This window comes from Leucoraja erinacea, chromosome 12 (assembly GCF_028641065.1).
Source record: "Leucoraja erinacea ecotype New England chromosome 12, Leri_hhj_1, whole genome shotgun sequence".
In the NCBI taxonomy this organism is placed as follows: domain Eukaryota; kingdom Metazoa; phylum Chordata; class Chondrichthyes; order Rajiformes; family Rajidae; genus Leucoraja; species Leucoraja erinaceus.
This window is the reverse complement of record NC_073388.1, coordinates 9,216,021-9,231,704: the sequence shown is the minus strand read 5'-3', so window position 1 is coordinate 9,231,704 and position 15,684 is coordinate 9,216,021. Positions and strand designations below refer to the sequence as shown.

Sequence of the window (15,684 nt, the reverse complement as noted above, 5' to 3'; positions counted from 1 at the left end):
GACCTGAAGCGTCAGCTATCCATTTTGTCCAGAGATGTTACCTGACCCGTTGAGTTACTCCAGCATTTTGTGTCCATCTTGTTCTATGGCCAGCATGGACTGGGTGGGCCGAAGGGCCTGTTTCCATGCTCGAAACATCAACTGCATGTGGATGAAAAGAATCCAACTTGCTCCACAGATGGTTCACTTGAGGCACCATTGTGCCGTTCCCAAGGTCAAACAGCATCAGGCCGAGCTCAACAGCTTTTGCCAATTTATGACATGAGAAAAAAATGTAGAATAATATATTGTTGGTATAAGCTACGGAATGAAATAAGTCAGGACAATCTAATCAAAACATTCCAATTATGTTTTCATTCACTGTTTGCTGTGTTAATTAGATATCATTATTCCGCCCTTCAAAATATTAATTAATGGTTTTATAGTGACCCACACCAAGAATATTTTTAGATTAGATATAGATTAGAGTAGAATAGAATAGATATATTATATTAGAATATATAATTAATTTATTATAATATATTTTAGATTAGATTTGATTCAAGGCCAATGACTATTGGGTTCTGTTGAGATTTCTGGAAGAGATTTCTATGGCCTATGAGTTCTTAGCGAGCAGCATTTTAATTAACCCAAATTCGTCAAAAAGCAATAACTTCAGGCCATATATGACATCTGGTAGATGCTGTTATTTGCTTCGACAGAATAAATTCATTAATTTTAATTCAATACAGTATCATAAACACAGAGAACTTTCATTTTTTTTGCCAAGGGCTGAGAAATTCTGAAGATAGACACAAAAAGCTGGAGTAACTCAGCTGGATAGACAGCGTCTCTGGAGAGAAGGAATGGGTGACGTTTCGGGTTGAGACTATTCTCTATTGACCAGTGTTGTTTTTTTTTTTTGGTGTCTTGCACGCTAAAACTCAACTGCTCAACATGGGTGGGTATCTAATGTCACAGAGACACAGAATCACGCAGCATAGAAACAGGCCCTTCGGCCCAACTGAACCATGTTGACCTCGAGCTGGTTGAGGGTGACAGAGGAGGCCCTGCAGCAGCTTGGGGCGTACCTGGACCGGGCCTGACCAGTGCATCCAGCATCTGGTCCAGACTTTGGACTTTTCCTTCATGTAAAGTCGCAGCATAGTGGTGCAGCGGTAGAGTTGCTGCCTTACAGTACCTGCAGCACCAAAGACCCTGGTTCAATCCCGACTACGGGTGTTGTCTGTACGGAGTTTGTACGTTCTCCCCGTGACCTGCGTCGGTCTTCTCCGAGATCTTCGGTTTCCTCCCACACTCCAAAGACGTACTGGTTTGTAGGTTAATTGGCTTGGTGTAGGTGTAAATTGTCCCTAGTGTGTGTAGGATAGTGTTAACATGTGGGGATCACTGGTCGGTGTGGACTCGATGGGCCGAAGGGCCTGTTTCTGCGCTGTATCTCTAAACTAAACTAAACCAAATGGTGCCAAAATATGGCGACTTGTGCAGCCCCAACGTATAACATTGAGTTCTCCAATTTCAAGGATCCTAAATAGTGTATCTGGATGAATAGGTATCTGCCAAAACTCAACGTTGTAAGTGGTAGACTAACTGCCTCACAGCGCCAGAGACCCAGGTTTGGTTCTGACCTCAGTTGCTGTCTGCGTGGAGTTTAGACTGCTCTGACTCGCTCCCCACATCCCAAAGACGTGCGTGTTTGTAGGTTAATTCGCCGCTGTAAATTGACCCACGTGTATAGGAAGTAGATGAGGAAGTGGGATAACGATAGTGAAGGACGATCGATCGATGGTCGGCAGGGACGCAGTGGGCCAAAGGGCCTGTTTCTAGTCCGCTGTGAATTGCTCCTGGTGTGAAGGGAGTCGACAAACAAAAGTGGGATAGCATAGAACTAGTGTGGCTGGGTGATTGAAGGTTGCCAAGGACCAGATGGGCCGAAGGGCAAAATCTTTAAATTTAAATGAAACAAAGTCAAAATAAGAATGATTTACACTGAATTTTACATTGACATATAAAAAAAACAGTATAAACAATGTGAAAAACATTGATGTGTAGGAAGGAACTGTAGAAGCTGGTTTAAACTGAAAATGGACCCAAAATGCTGCAGGAGTCAGGCCCAGTGCAAATTGGTGGAGTAATGCCTCATATTTTGCTTGGGCAGCTTATTGGGCAGCCCCAATGGTATGAATATTGACTTCTGTAACTTTAAGTAACCTTTGCTCTCTATCCCACCCCCCCTCCACAGTTCTCCGACCAGTTTGACTGTCTCCCATTACATTTTATCTTTGTTTATTTTGTTGTTAGCTTCTCCTTTAGGCTAGCAGCTTGGCGTCAGACAAGAGCTGGCGTTAGTTCTAACATGTGCATCTGGTGCATCAAGTGTTTTGTCCAAAGGCACTCAAGGTAGACACCGCAGCAGTGTTTAACAGACCAACTTCAGTCAAGCCATCAGTCATCAGTTTAGAGAGAGAAGGACATACAAATTGCTGCCAGTTCGCTCAGCGACACATCTGGTATCAGCTGTCCCGTTCTTTGGCAGCATTAACTCCAGGGTTCCAGCCAGAGCTGGCGTTTCATCAGTGGAGTCAGCCCCATGCATGATCGCTTCTGAGAGATTTCCCTGCCTGCTTCTGAGCACGCAGCGGTGACGTGGCAGATGCTCAAACGCTCCCAAGGGCGTCGTGTACCAGCCAAAAAACTGCAAATTTAAAAAATGGGAAGACTGCAGCTCAAAGCTCCACGCATTGCGCGGCACGGTGGCGCAGCAGTAGAGCTCACTGCCAGAGACCCGGGTTCAATCCTGACAACGGGAGCTGTTCTGCACGTTCTCCCTGTGACGGCGTGGGTTTTCTCCGGGTGCTCCAGTTTCTACCGACTCTCCAAAGACGTACATGTTTGTCGGCTAATTGGCTTGGTAAAATTCTACATTGTCCCTAGTGTGTGTAGGATAGTGCTAGTGCATGGGGATTGCTGGTCGGCATGGACACGGTGGGCCGAAGGGCCTGTTTCTACATGGTATCTTTAAATTAAATTAAACTCAATATTGGGTGGCACGATGGCGCAGCAGTATAATTGCTGCCAGAGATCCATGTTCGATCCTGACTACAGGACCTGTCCGGGGTTTTACGTTCTCCCCGTGACTGCGTGGGTTTTCTCCGGGTGCTCCGGTTTCCACACACGTTCCAAAGTCGTGCAGGTTTGTAGGTTAATTGGCTTCTGTAAATTGTCCCTAGGGTCTAGGATAGAACTATTGTACAGGTGATTGTGGTTGGCGCAATCACGATGGGCCGAAGGACCTGTTTACATGCTGTTTCTCTAAACTAAACTAAACTAAACTAATATGTGATAAAGGCTACTGTAATTTAAAGTTAAAATGACCTCATGCAAACACAAACTATTTCCAAACACCTGTTTATCAGAAACTCCCCTCACCAGTATCCACCCATCACTCGTAGACACCAAATGCTGGAGTAACTCAGCGGGACAGGCAACATCTCTGGAGAGAATGAATGGGTGACATTTTGGGTCGAGATCCCATCTATCACTCGCCAGGGTCTGTCTTGCCCCTACTTCTCTCCCGACTTTCTCCAACCTCCCCCGTCACAATCATAATCAGTACAAAGTAGGAACCTCACACAAAACGTCACTTATCCATGGTCTCCAGAGTTTTATTTAATATAAACCAACATCTGCAGTTCCAAAGGTCTCGACCTGAAATGTCACCTTTTCCTTCTCTCCAGAGACGCTGCCAATCCCACCTAGTTACTCCAGCTTTTAGGGTCTATCTTCTGTTTAAACCAGCATCTACAGTTCCTTCTTATACATTTCATCTGCAGTTCCTTGTTTCGCCACAGATCTGTTTCTGATCTTCACATAATCCACAAACTAATCAAGCAAAGCTGCGCCTTTTATTAAAAGATCTAGTTTGATCCAAGTTCTTCAGCTCATTTTTTCAAGTCAAAATCTATGTTATTTGTGTAGGAAGGAACTGCAGATGTTGTTTTACACTGAAGATAGACACAAAATGCTGGAGTAACTCAGTGAAACGGGCAGCATCTCTGGAGAGAAGGATAGAGTGACGTTCCGGGTCCAATCTGAAGAAGGGTCTCGACCTGCCAGTCCCGCTGAGTTACTCCAGCATTTTATGTCTGCCTTACTGGGCCAATTTGAGAGAGGAGAGTGCCATTTAAGACTTGAAGATTTCCCAGAATGGTTGAAAAGTCATTGCTTCAGCCTGTTCAGAGGAGTGGAAAAGAGTTAGTACTTCAGGGCCACTTGAATGAGTTATTGATTTAGTAGCCATGGAAACCATTTACTTTTAGGGAACTTGGCCTCAATATTCCCAGGAAACATAACAGCATTTGAGAAGTTACCTTGACGTGAAGAGCCATGAAAATCACCAAGATGATAAAAACAAATCAGTGGGCAGCAGGGTAGCACAGCGGTAGAGTTGCTGCCTTACAGCGCCAGAGAGCCGGGTTCGATCCTGACCTCGGGTACTGGCTGTATGGAGTTTGTACCTTCTCCCCGTGACCTGCGTGGGTTTTCTCTGGATGCTCCCATTTCCTCCCACACTCGAAAGACATACAGGTTTGTCGGTAAAATTGTAAATTGTTCCTAGTGCAAAACGCCACAGGAGATTCTTTTTCCCTGTGGCTATCAAACTGTACAACACCTCCCATTTCTGTCGTGGGGTAGACTGACTCTCATTTTTCCCCCCCCCCCCCCCCCCCCCCCAGTATCCTGTCTTTAATGCCTGTTGGCAGATCAATTTCCCTCCTGAGATAAACAAAGCGCTGTTGTATCGTCGTATGAGTGGGACAGTTGCGGACTCGGTGGGCCGAAGGGCCTGTTCCTGCTCTGTATCTCTTAACCAAAAACTAAGAAACATTAATGCATGCATGCGAAACAGCAGGTGCTGGCATCTGGAGCAAGACACAAAGTACTGGAGTAACTCAGTAGGTCAAGCAGCATCTACGGAGGGAATGGGCAGGCGATATTTCGGGTCGGGACCCTTCTTCAGATGCACTTTGCCAGTTACAAGATCTGACTGTCAAAGCAGCGAGGTTTTAAACATTACACAACTCTTCCTTCAGACGAGGTGGCTGCACAGAAAATCAATGCCAACTCTGCAAAAGTTCTGAAGTGCTTTTCCTTTTCTTTCAGCCACAGCCCCGCTCACAAGTATTACCTCGCGGTCGATCCAGTTTCGGGAATGCTCTACCTGTCGGACACCAGCACCAGGAGAGTGTACAGAGTCAAGTCCCTCACGCAAACCAAAGATCTCTTAAGGAATTCTCAGGTGGTGGCTGGAACCGGTGATCAATGTCTCCCATTTGATCAGAACCATTGTGGAGATGGGGGCAGAGCCTTTGAAGCCTCACTCACCAGTCCCAGAGGTAATATTGAGTTAGATGTTGCTCCTGTGCTGTACTGTTCTCTGTTAGTTAACTAAAGTGAGCTGTTGCCTTTACTGTTGTAGTCCATGCAGAAATATTATAACTAAGCATATTATATATGAATTCATCCATATCACCAGTAGTAATCACTGGATATGCAGCTTTGATCCAGATAATATTAAAAAGTTCGCAGTGCCATATTGTTACACACAGTGGCACAGCGGTGAAGTTGCTGCCTTACAGCGTCAGAGTCCCGGGTTCGATCCTGGCTACGGGTGCTGTCGGAGTTTGTACGTTCTCCCCGTGACCTGCGTGCGTTTTCTCTGGGTGCTCCAGTTTCTTCCCACAATCCAAAGACATGCAGGTTTGGAGGTTAATTGGCTTCTGTAAATTGTCCCTGGTGTGTAGGATAAAACCAGTGTACACGGTGATTGTAGGTCAGCACGGACTCGGTGGGCCGAAGGGCCTGTTTTCACTCTGTACCTCACTGAACTCTGAATGAAATTGAACTAAACTGTGTGGCCAGCCTTTACTTTAATCAATACTCGTAAGATAATATGTCCCGAAGAAAACATCAAATAATTGAATGTACTGCAGCAAGATAAATGTGGCCGACCAGAAATAATGATGGCCTACCAATTGGTGGCCATTTTACAGATTTGTAAGGGATCAATGTATTGATGCAGATGTACTTTGACTCAACCTTCAAGCGCACCACTGTCAACTCTCTAACCAGAGATGCTGTCTGACCTGCTGAGTTACTCCAGCTTTTTGTGTCTATCTCTAACCTGACAACTCTCTTTCTCTGAATCCCAACCGCACCTAAATCCATCAAGGTTGATTGGACACAGACTCGATTATTCTGTGTGCATTCACACATGAGGATCATGGCTTCAAATGGTTACATTTTAACCCTTTAGTTCCCAGAGCCCCTGAAAGTCCATGGACTTCCTCTGTGTGGTTTCAGGGCCTTTGAACCTGTTGAAACACTGGCCAGAGCAATTCCATGAGCTGCAATTAAGTCTCCACTGTTGATGGAGGTGCATGGAACTGCAGATGATGGCATATACCAAAAAAAAGATACAAGGTGCTGGAGTAACTCAGAGGGTCAAACAGCATCTCTGGAGAATATAGTTTTGGTTCAGGAGCCTACTTCAGATCCATAGCATGTTGTGTCTTATTTGTATCGACAGTTAACATTGGATAATATAATCTGAGCCTATTACTTCTGAAAGGAAGAAAGAAGCAAAACAAAATTCCATTTGATATGATTTGATTCATTTGGCTCAAGCTGTTCTTGAAAAGCCAGCGCAATTGTCTGATCACCTTCAAAATTTATATTAGAGTTCTGAGGTAGAGCAGTGCTGAACTACTATCTACCTCTTTGGTGACCCGCGGACTAAGCTTGATCGGACTTTGCTGGCTTTACATTGCACTAGACGTTATTCCCTTATCATGTGTCTATACACTGTAAATAGAGACATAGAAACAAAGAAAATAGGTGCAGGAGTAGGCCATTCGGCCCTTCGAGCCTGCACCGCCATTCAATATGATCATGGCTGATCATCCAACTCAGTATCCTGTACCTGACTTCTCTCCATACCCCCTCATCCCTTTAGCCACAAGGGCCACATCTAACTCCCTTTTAAATGTAGCCAATGAACTGGCCTCAACTATCTTCTGTGGCAGAGAGTTCCAGAGATTCACCACTCTCTGTGTGAAAAATGTTTTTCTCATCTCGGTCCTTAAGGATTTCCCCTTTATCCTTAAACTGTGACCCCTTGTCCTGGACTTCTCCAACATCGGGAACAATCTTCCTGCATCTAGCCTGTCCAATCCCGTAAGAATTGTGTACGTTTCTATAAGATCCCCCCTCAAACTCCTAAATTCTAGCGAGTACAAGCCAAGTCTATCCAGTCTTTCTTCATATGAAAGTCCTGACATCCCAGGAATCAGTCTGGTGAACCTTCTCTGCACTCCCTCTATGGCAAGAATGTCCTTCCTCAGATTTGGAGACCAAAACTGTACGCAATACTCCAGGTGTGGTCTCACCAAGACCCTGTACAACTGCAGAAGAACCTCCCTGCTCCTATACTCAAATCCTTTTGCTATGAAGGCTACCATACCATTCGCTTTTCGCTAACATACCATTCACTGGATCGATTGTAATCATGTATGGTCTTTCTGCTGACTGGATAGCAGGCGACAAAAGCTTTTCATTGTACAGGTGCACAACCTTTTATCCGAAAGCCTTGGGACCAGACACTTGTCGGATTTCGGACATTTTCGGATTTCCGAATGGAAGATTTTTAGCGTAGATTAGGTAGGTAGCGCGGGCGGCTTGAAAAGTCTGGAGCAGCTGCCTCCTCCCCGGAGACCGGGAGAATCATTGCATAAATGTTAGTCAGTTAATTTGGAGGGATTTTATGTGGTGGTGGTGGAGTAGGGGTGAAGGGGGAAACTTTAATTCTTAGTCCCCTACCTGGTCGGCAACTCCCAACATCGCGGAGCTGGGGGCTTCATCCGGCCGCAGGCGGCGCCGGTTGGAGCTCCGACCCCGGCAACTCTACCCCTGGCTGCGCGGCTCCAAATCCAGCGACGCTCCGCGAACGTTGGGTCGGCGGTCACAGCGCTCCGGAGCTTGCCGCACGGCGACCCGGTAAGGCATTGCCCGCTCCCCGCTGGTATCCCAGCGCTGCGACGCCGCCGACTCCCGACATTCGCGGAGCTGGGGCGTCCGGCCGCGGGCCGCGCTGGATTTGGAGCGCCTCGCAGCCAGGGGTAGAGTTGCCGGGGTCGGAGCTACAACCGGCGCCGCCCGCTGCCCCACCGGCCACAGCGCTGCGGAGCTTACTGCACGGCGACCCGGTAAGGCATTGACCGCTCCCCGCCTCTCCGACCAGGTAGGGGACTAAGAATTAATGTTTCCCCTTCACCCCCCCTTCATACAAAAGCCCTCCAAACTAACTGACTAACATTTAAGCAATGATTTACAGATGTTTAAGCGTCTCCCGGTCTCCGGGGAGGAGGCAGCCGCTACAGTAGTACAGACCTGGGTTGACCGTGGGTCGTTTCGGGTCAAGTTTGGCGCCAAACGCGAGCTTTGGTGCGCAGACGACATCTGGAAAAAATGGCCGGTTTTCGGAGTTTTTCGGTTTCCGGAACACCGGATAAAAGGTTGTGCACCTGTACCTCGGTACACGTGACAATAAACTAAATTGAAACTATTGTGAGCACATTTGTTTCATGCTCAAAGATAAATGGTCAAGGGATGGAATATTACGTTTTAGCAAAGAGACTTATGGCAAGCTTCATTATTTAATGTAAAAAGGACTACTGAATTAATAATGCATATAATGTGAATTTTTAATAGTCGAGGCTGAGAGGTAATTTGATCGTGAAATCACTAATTAAAAAGGAGGAAAATGGTTACTTCTGCTTGGTGAAACCACTAATTAAAAAATTTAAAAATTGGTACCATTACTTCTGCTGGTAAGTGTGCCTGAGTATCTTTCAAGATATTTAAAGGCACAACAAGCTCAAGGTAGTGGCGGCACGGTGGCGCAGTGGTAGAGTTGCTGCCTTACAGCGCCGGAGACTCAAGTTTGATCCTGACTACAGGTGCTGTCTGCACGGAGTTTGCACGTTCTCCCCATGACCTGCGTGGGTTTTCTCCGGGAGCTCCGGTTTCCTCCCACACTCCAAAGACCTACAGGTTTGTTAGTTAATTGGCTTGGTAAAATTGTAAAATTGGCCCTAGCGTTAGTGCATAGTTGGTGCATAGTTAGGGCCAAGTTGGTCGGCGCAGACTTGGGGTCCAAATGGCCTATTTCTGCACTTTATCTCTGAACTAAACTAAACTAGTGAGGTTGTTGGTTCTTATATTCGAGTCTATATCAAGTTCCCAGTCTTTTCTCTATAAAGCCCAGCCATGAACTCCACACTAATGATCAATGTTTGAGAAATGATTGCTTTTCTTTCGCTGGTACCTCAAGACCCCATAATATATGGCAGGACATTATCCAAAATATTGGATTTTGCTTTCCCATCAAGTTTGATTAACCTTGCGTGACTCGCGGCTACTGTAAGTATTGCCCACGAGATACAACTGGGAAGACCCATTTTGCTGCAGAGATTTGCAGAAAGCGATCATTTCTATCAAGAGAAAAATCAACTGCCTTCATAATGCAACGCTCTGATTTTTCAATATTGCCTCGTGACCTACAGTATAATGGTGCGTTTGCTTTCAATTTGCTCTCTGACTATTAACAATCAGACCTGCAAGCATTTCCACTCAAAAAAAAAAATCTGGAGTTAAGAACAAAACATTGCAGTGAAAGGCTTCAGTGGAGCTTACTGTGAAGATCACGCCATAATCATTCATTTTGTAGTGGTGGCCTGTTAGAGAGTCTTTATTGCATGCTATTGCTATCTTAATGGTCAGGATGATAGTACAAGTCAATAATCATTTTGTTTTTAAGAACTTTGTTGAAGCAGCGTTTTATTTGGATTGATGGAACTCTTTAAAATATATATCTTCCACAAGAGTGAGACTGCACGGTTATAGGCAATGACTAAGGAATGGAACTGAAAGCAATGGAACCTTACAGGCAGAAATAAAACTGCTATAACCGAGACTGTCTCCTGCCCAGAGCTGGTGAATCGAAGATTGGAGAGGAAAATATTTAATAGGAATCTGAGGGGTAACCTTTTCACACAATCATAGAAAAATAGAAACATAGAAAATAGGAGCAGGAGTAGGCCATTCGGCACTTCGAGCCAGCAGCACCATTCAATATGATCATGGCAGATCATCCAAAACCAGTACCCCGTTCCTGCTTTCTCCCCATATCCCTTGATTCCGTTATCCCTTAGAGCTATATCTAACCCTCTCTTGAAAACATCCAGTGAATTGGCCTCCACTGCCCTCTGTGGCAGAGAATTCCACAGATTCACAAATCTCTGGGTGAAAGATTCTTTGAAAAAAGGTGGTGGGTGTATGGAACAAGCTGACGGAGGAGGTAGTTGGGTCAGGGACTATCCCAACATTTAAGAAACACTTAGACAGGTACATGGATAGCACAGGTTTGGAGGGATATGGCCAAACGCGGGCTGGTGGGACTATTTTAGCCGGGACACGTTGGCTGGTGTGGGCAAGATGGCCCTTTGGCCCACCGAGCCCACACCGACCAGTGATCCCCGCACATTAACACTACCCTACACATACAATTTACATTGATATCAATCCAAGTAACTTACAAACCAGTACGTCTTTGGAGTGTGGGAGGACACGGAAGATCTAGGAGAAAACTCACACGGACTCTGGGAGAAGGTACAAACTCCGTACAGACAGCACCTGTAGTCAGGTCCGAACCTGGGTCTCTGACGCTGTAAGGCAACAACTCTACAGCTGCGCCATCGTGCATTTCACTGCTGTTCCCTCATACATAATTGGAGTACTGAATGGAAAATACTAAACGAGAGGCAAAGCAACTATCAACATGTGAAGAAATGTATTTAATTCAGTGAAGAAAAGAATCTGCAAATATGGAGCCTTTGTGTAGGAAGGAACTGCAGATACTGATTTAAACCGAAGATAGACACAAAATGCTGGAGTAACTCAGCGGGCCAGGCAGCATCTCTGGAGAGAAGGAAAGGGTGACGTTTTGGGTCAAGACTCTTCTTCAGACCCGAAATGTCACCAATTCCTTCTCTCCAGAGATGCTGCCTGAGTTACTCCAGTATTTTGTGTCTATAATAAGGACCCTTTCATCCCTTTGGATCATCAAAAAATGTTACCAATCAGATGCAGTGAAATTTAATGTACTCAACATTTCCGATGTTGCCGATGTTGGGGGAGTCCAGAACCAGGGGCCACAGTTTAAGAATAAGGAGTAAGCCATTTAGAACAGAGACGATGAAACACTTTTTCTCACAGAGAGTGGTGAGTCTGTAGAATTTTCTGCCTCAGAGGGCAGTGGAGGCAGGTTCTCTGGATACTTTCAAGAGAGAGCTAGATAGGGCTCTTAAAAATAGCGGAGTCAGGGGATATGGGGAGAAGGCAGGAACAGGGTACTGATTGGGGATGATCAGCCGTGATCACATTGAACGGCGGTGCTGGCTTGAAGGGCCGAATGGCCTGCTCCTGCACCTATTGTCTATTGTCTATTTTCGCAAACTGCAGCATCTCACAAATGTGAGAGAAAAAGTATCCAGTGTTCCAATGTTTGCATCCGGTGTTGCCAATGTGGCCTCCTGTACATCAGCGACACCAAGAGTGGATTCAGCGACAGTTTTGCCAAACGCTTGCACTTGGCCCACCAAGGCCTGCAGGATCTCCTCTTCCCATTCCCACGCTAACCTTTCTGTCCTGAGCTTCTTCCTTTGCCAGAGTGAGACCACAGGTAAACTGGAGGAACAATACCTCATGTTCCGCTTGGGTAGCTTACAACCCAAAGGTATGACCATTGGTAGACAGAAATAAGCCAGTATAACTCAGCGGGTCAGACAACGTCTCTGGAGCAAAGGGAAGGGTGACGTTTCGGGTCGAGACCCTTCTTTAGACTGAGATTCAGGGGAAAGGGAAACGAGAGATATAGACGGTGATATAGAGAGATAAAAGTTCTAGGAGCAGAGTTAGGCCATTCGGCCCATCAAGTCTACCCCGCCATTCAATCATGGCTGATCTATCTCTCCCTCTCAACCACATTCTCCTGCCTTCTCCACATAGCCCCTGACACCCATACTAATCGGGAACCTATCAATCTCGGCCTTAAAAATATCCATTGACTTGGCCCCCACAGCCGTCTGTGGCAATGAATTCCACAGATTCACCACCCTCTGACTTAAGAAATTCCTCCTCATCTCCTTTCTAAAGGCACGTCCTTTTATTCTGAGGCTGCGCCCTCTAGTCCTAAACTCTCCCACTAGTGGAAACATTCTCTACACATCCGCTCTATCCAGGCAAATTATTATTTTTTTCTATAAACACTGTATAAAAAATGAAACAGGCTAAACTTGCTATGTGTTTGGATGGGATGTATGCAATACCCAGCGGTTATAGTTACACAAATTGTCTTTTATCCATTGCAAAGAAAAGCAACAAAAATGATGCATTCTTTTCATCAAAATCATGCGTTAGAATTTCAGCTTGCAGTTCGAACAAAGTCACCACAAAACTCTTTTAATAGATCAGAACTGAAAAGTAGTTAATTTAGTTTAGATATATAGCGCGGTGACCATTGATCCCCGCACATTAACACGATCCTACACACACAAAGGACAATTTTACATTTGTACCGAAGCCAATTAACCTACAAACCTGTAGATTCAGATTTTCATTTTTGTCATTGTCAGTGTACAGTACAGAGACAACGAAATGCATTTAGCATCTCCCTTAACCTAGCAAACGATTTGAATAAATAATAATAAGTTGGATGGGGGGGGGGTGGGTGGAGGGCAGTCACCGAGGTATCTCTAGTAGAGTGACAGCCGCCGGAAAAAGCTGTTCCTCGACCTGCTGTTTCGGCAACGGAGAGACCTGTAGCGCCTCCCGGATGGTAGGAGGGTAAACAGTCCATGGTTGGGGTGAGAGCAGTCCTTGGCGATGCTGAGTGCCCTCCGCAGACAGCGCTTGCTTTGGACAGACTGTACGTCTTTGGAGTGCGGGAGGAAACCGAAGACCTCGGAGAAAACCCACGCAGGTCAAGGGGAGAACGTACAAACTCCGTACAGAAGGCACTCGTAGTCAGGGTCGAACCCGGGTCTCCGGTGCTGTCGGGCAGCACCTCTACCACCGCACCACCATGCTGCCTATTGTAGAGTATTAACATAATATTGTATTATGTCAAACTCACTACATTTAAAACATTTATAAAAATAATAAAAGATTTTTAAAAATTGCAAAAATGTATTCAAATATATTTTTTAAAAAGGTTAAAAAAGTAGAAAATTACATTGACTCCAACCAATATGTTAACAGGAATTTAAAATGTAATTGTTTCTTGTATTTGGTACTAAGTTGAAATATTTTATGTTAATCTAAAACACACTGGTAGCATCGTAATGTGTAGATAATTGTATCTGATTACAGTTTGGAACTTGCCACTTCCCCTAGTGCCCTGTTACATGGCACATACAATAATTCGGATAGCAATGAGCTTCAGTGATTTTATAAATTTTTCATTTCCATTTCCATAACTTGATCTGATATTGCTGTGGGAGTATTTTGAAAAAAAAAAATCTGGAGGAAGTATTATCCTATTTTCTAACCCATGCTTATCTGGAAGATTGCTAGATTTGTCTTCGCTGCAAGATAAATGCAGTCTGTGTAAGCAAGATATGTCCCTCAAAGGACACATGGAATGGACTGGATAAACAGCAAATTAATAACCAGGTGTGGGAGCTAACTGTTTGTAAATGGCTACCATAGTTCCGACTGTATAGTCATGATTACAATGCAGATGCACAATACTAGGATCAGGCAGCATGGAAACAGGCCCTTCGGCCCTACTTGCCCATGCACTACCACTACGCCACTGTGCCTCCCTATTTTTAGATTATTTTGAAAGACAACAAATAATTAACTTTGTTTTACGGGTTGCCAATGATAGAGTGGATGTGGAGAGGATGTTTCCACTAATGGGATAGTCTAGGACTAGAGGTCATAGACTCAGAATTCAAGGACGCTCCTTCAGGAAGGAGATGAGGAGGAATTTCTTTAGTCAGAGGGTGGTGAATCAATGGAATTCACTGCCACAAAAGGTTGCGGAGGCCAAGTCAGTGCATTTTCAAGGCAGAGATAGGTAGGTTCTTGATTAGTACAGGTGTCAAGGGTTAGAAACATAGAAACATAGAAATTAGGTGCAGGAGTAGGCCATTCGGCCCTTCGAGCCTGCACCGCCATCAATATGATCATGGCTGATCCTCCAACTCAGTATTCCGTACCTGCCTTCTCTCCATACCCTCTGATCTCCTTAGCCACAAGGGCCACATCTAACTCCCTCTTAAATATAGCCAATGAACTGGCCTCAACTACCCTCTGTGGCAGAGAGTTCCAGAGATTCACCACTCTCTGTGTGAAAAAAGTTCTTCTCATCTCGGTTTTAAAGGATTTCCCCCTTATCCTTAAGCTGTGACCCCTTGTCCTGGACTTCCCTAACATCGGGAACAATCTTCCTGCATCTAGCCTGTCCAACCCCTTAAGAATTTTGTAAGTTTCTATAAGATCCCCTCTCAATCTTCTAAATTCTAGAGAGTATAAACCAAGTCTATCCAGTCTTTCTTCATAAGACAGTCCTGCCATCCCAGGAATCAGTCTGGTGAACTGTCTCTGCACTCCCTCTATGGCAATAATGTCCTTCCTCAGATTTGGAGACCAAAACTGTACGCAATACTCCAGGTGTGGTCTCACGTAGACCCTGTACAACTGCAGTAGGACCTCCCTGCTCCTATACTCAAATCCTTTTGCAATGAAAGGTTATGGGGAGAAGGCAGGAGAATGGGGTTGAGGGGGGAATATAGGTCCGCCATGATTGAATGGCAGAGTATACTTGATGGGCCAAATGGCTTAATTCTGATCCTACCTGCAACTTATGAATTTGTGAACTTCTCTAGCTGATGTATTCTTTGCGTTGTGTCTTCCAAACAGGAATAGCTGTAGACAAGTATGGGTTTATCTTCTTTGTGGACGGGACCACCATCCGAAAGGTCAATCAGGACGGGATCATCACGACGATAATCGGCTCCAATGGCCTGACGTCAACGCAACCTCTGAGCTGCGACTCGGTCATGGATATCTCACAGGTAAAGATGCCTTCATTCGAGGTTCACTGTACTTCAATTGATACACGTGACAGTAAACTGACCGTTGAACCTTTGAACCAGAGAGCTGAAGTAGAAGCGATTTAATAAGAGACGAGATTGAACATGAATCTGAGGGGTAACTTTTTCACACAAAGGTTGGTGGGTGTATGGAACAAGTTGCCAGAGGAGGTAGTTGAGGCAGGGACTATCCCAATGTTTAAGAAACAGTTAGACAGGTACGTGGATAGAACCAGTTTGGAGGGAAATGGGCCAAAAGCGGGCAGGTGGGACTAAAGTAGCTGGGACATGCTGGCTGGTGTGGGCAAGTTGGGCCGAAGGGCCTGTTTCCACACTGTATCACTCTATGTCTCTATGACTATGAGACATGGGCATGAGGGTTGAGGACAGAATTCTGACGTATTCCATGCGTGTCAATGAGAAGCTGGGGACTGGTTTGAAGAGGTGTAATACCTCAGTAACGTTC

At 45.3% G+C, this 15,684-nt stretch overlaps 1 protein-coding gene across 2 annotated transcripts in view; it reads left to right on the top strand.

The window, feature by feature from the left end:
• Positions 1–15,684, top strand: part of tenm1 (teneurin transmembrane protein 1) — a 1,787,780-nt gene that overhangs the window by 1,680,770 nt on the left and 91,326 nt on the right. For both annotated transcript variants that reach the window (XM_055643570.1, XM_055643571.1), the window contains 2 exons: positions 5,164–5,396; positions 15,046–15,200. In XM_055643570.1, coding sequence (XP_055499545.1) covers positions 5,164–5,396; positions 15,046–15,200 — 388 coding nt within the window. The remainder of the gene's footprint in view (positions 1–5,163; positions 5,397–15,045; positions 15,201–15,684) is intronic.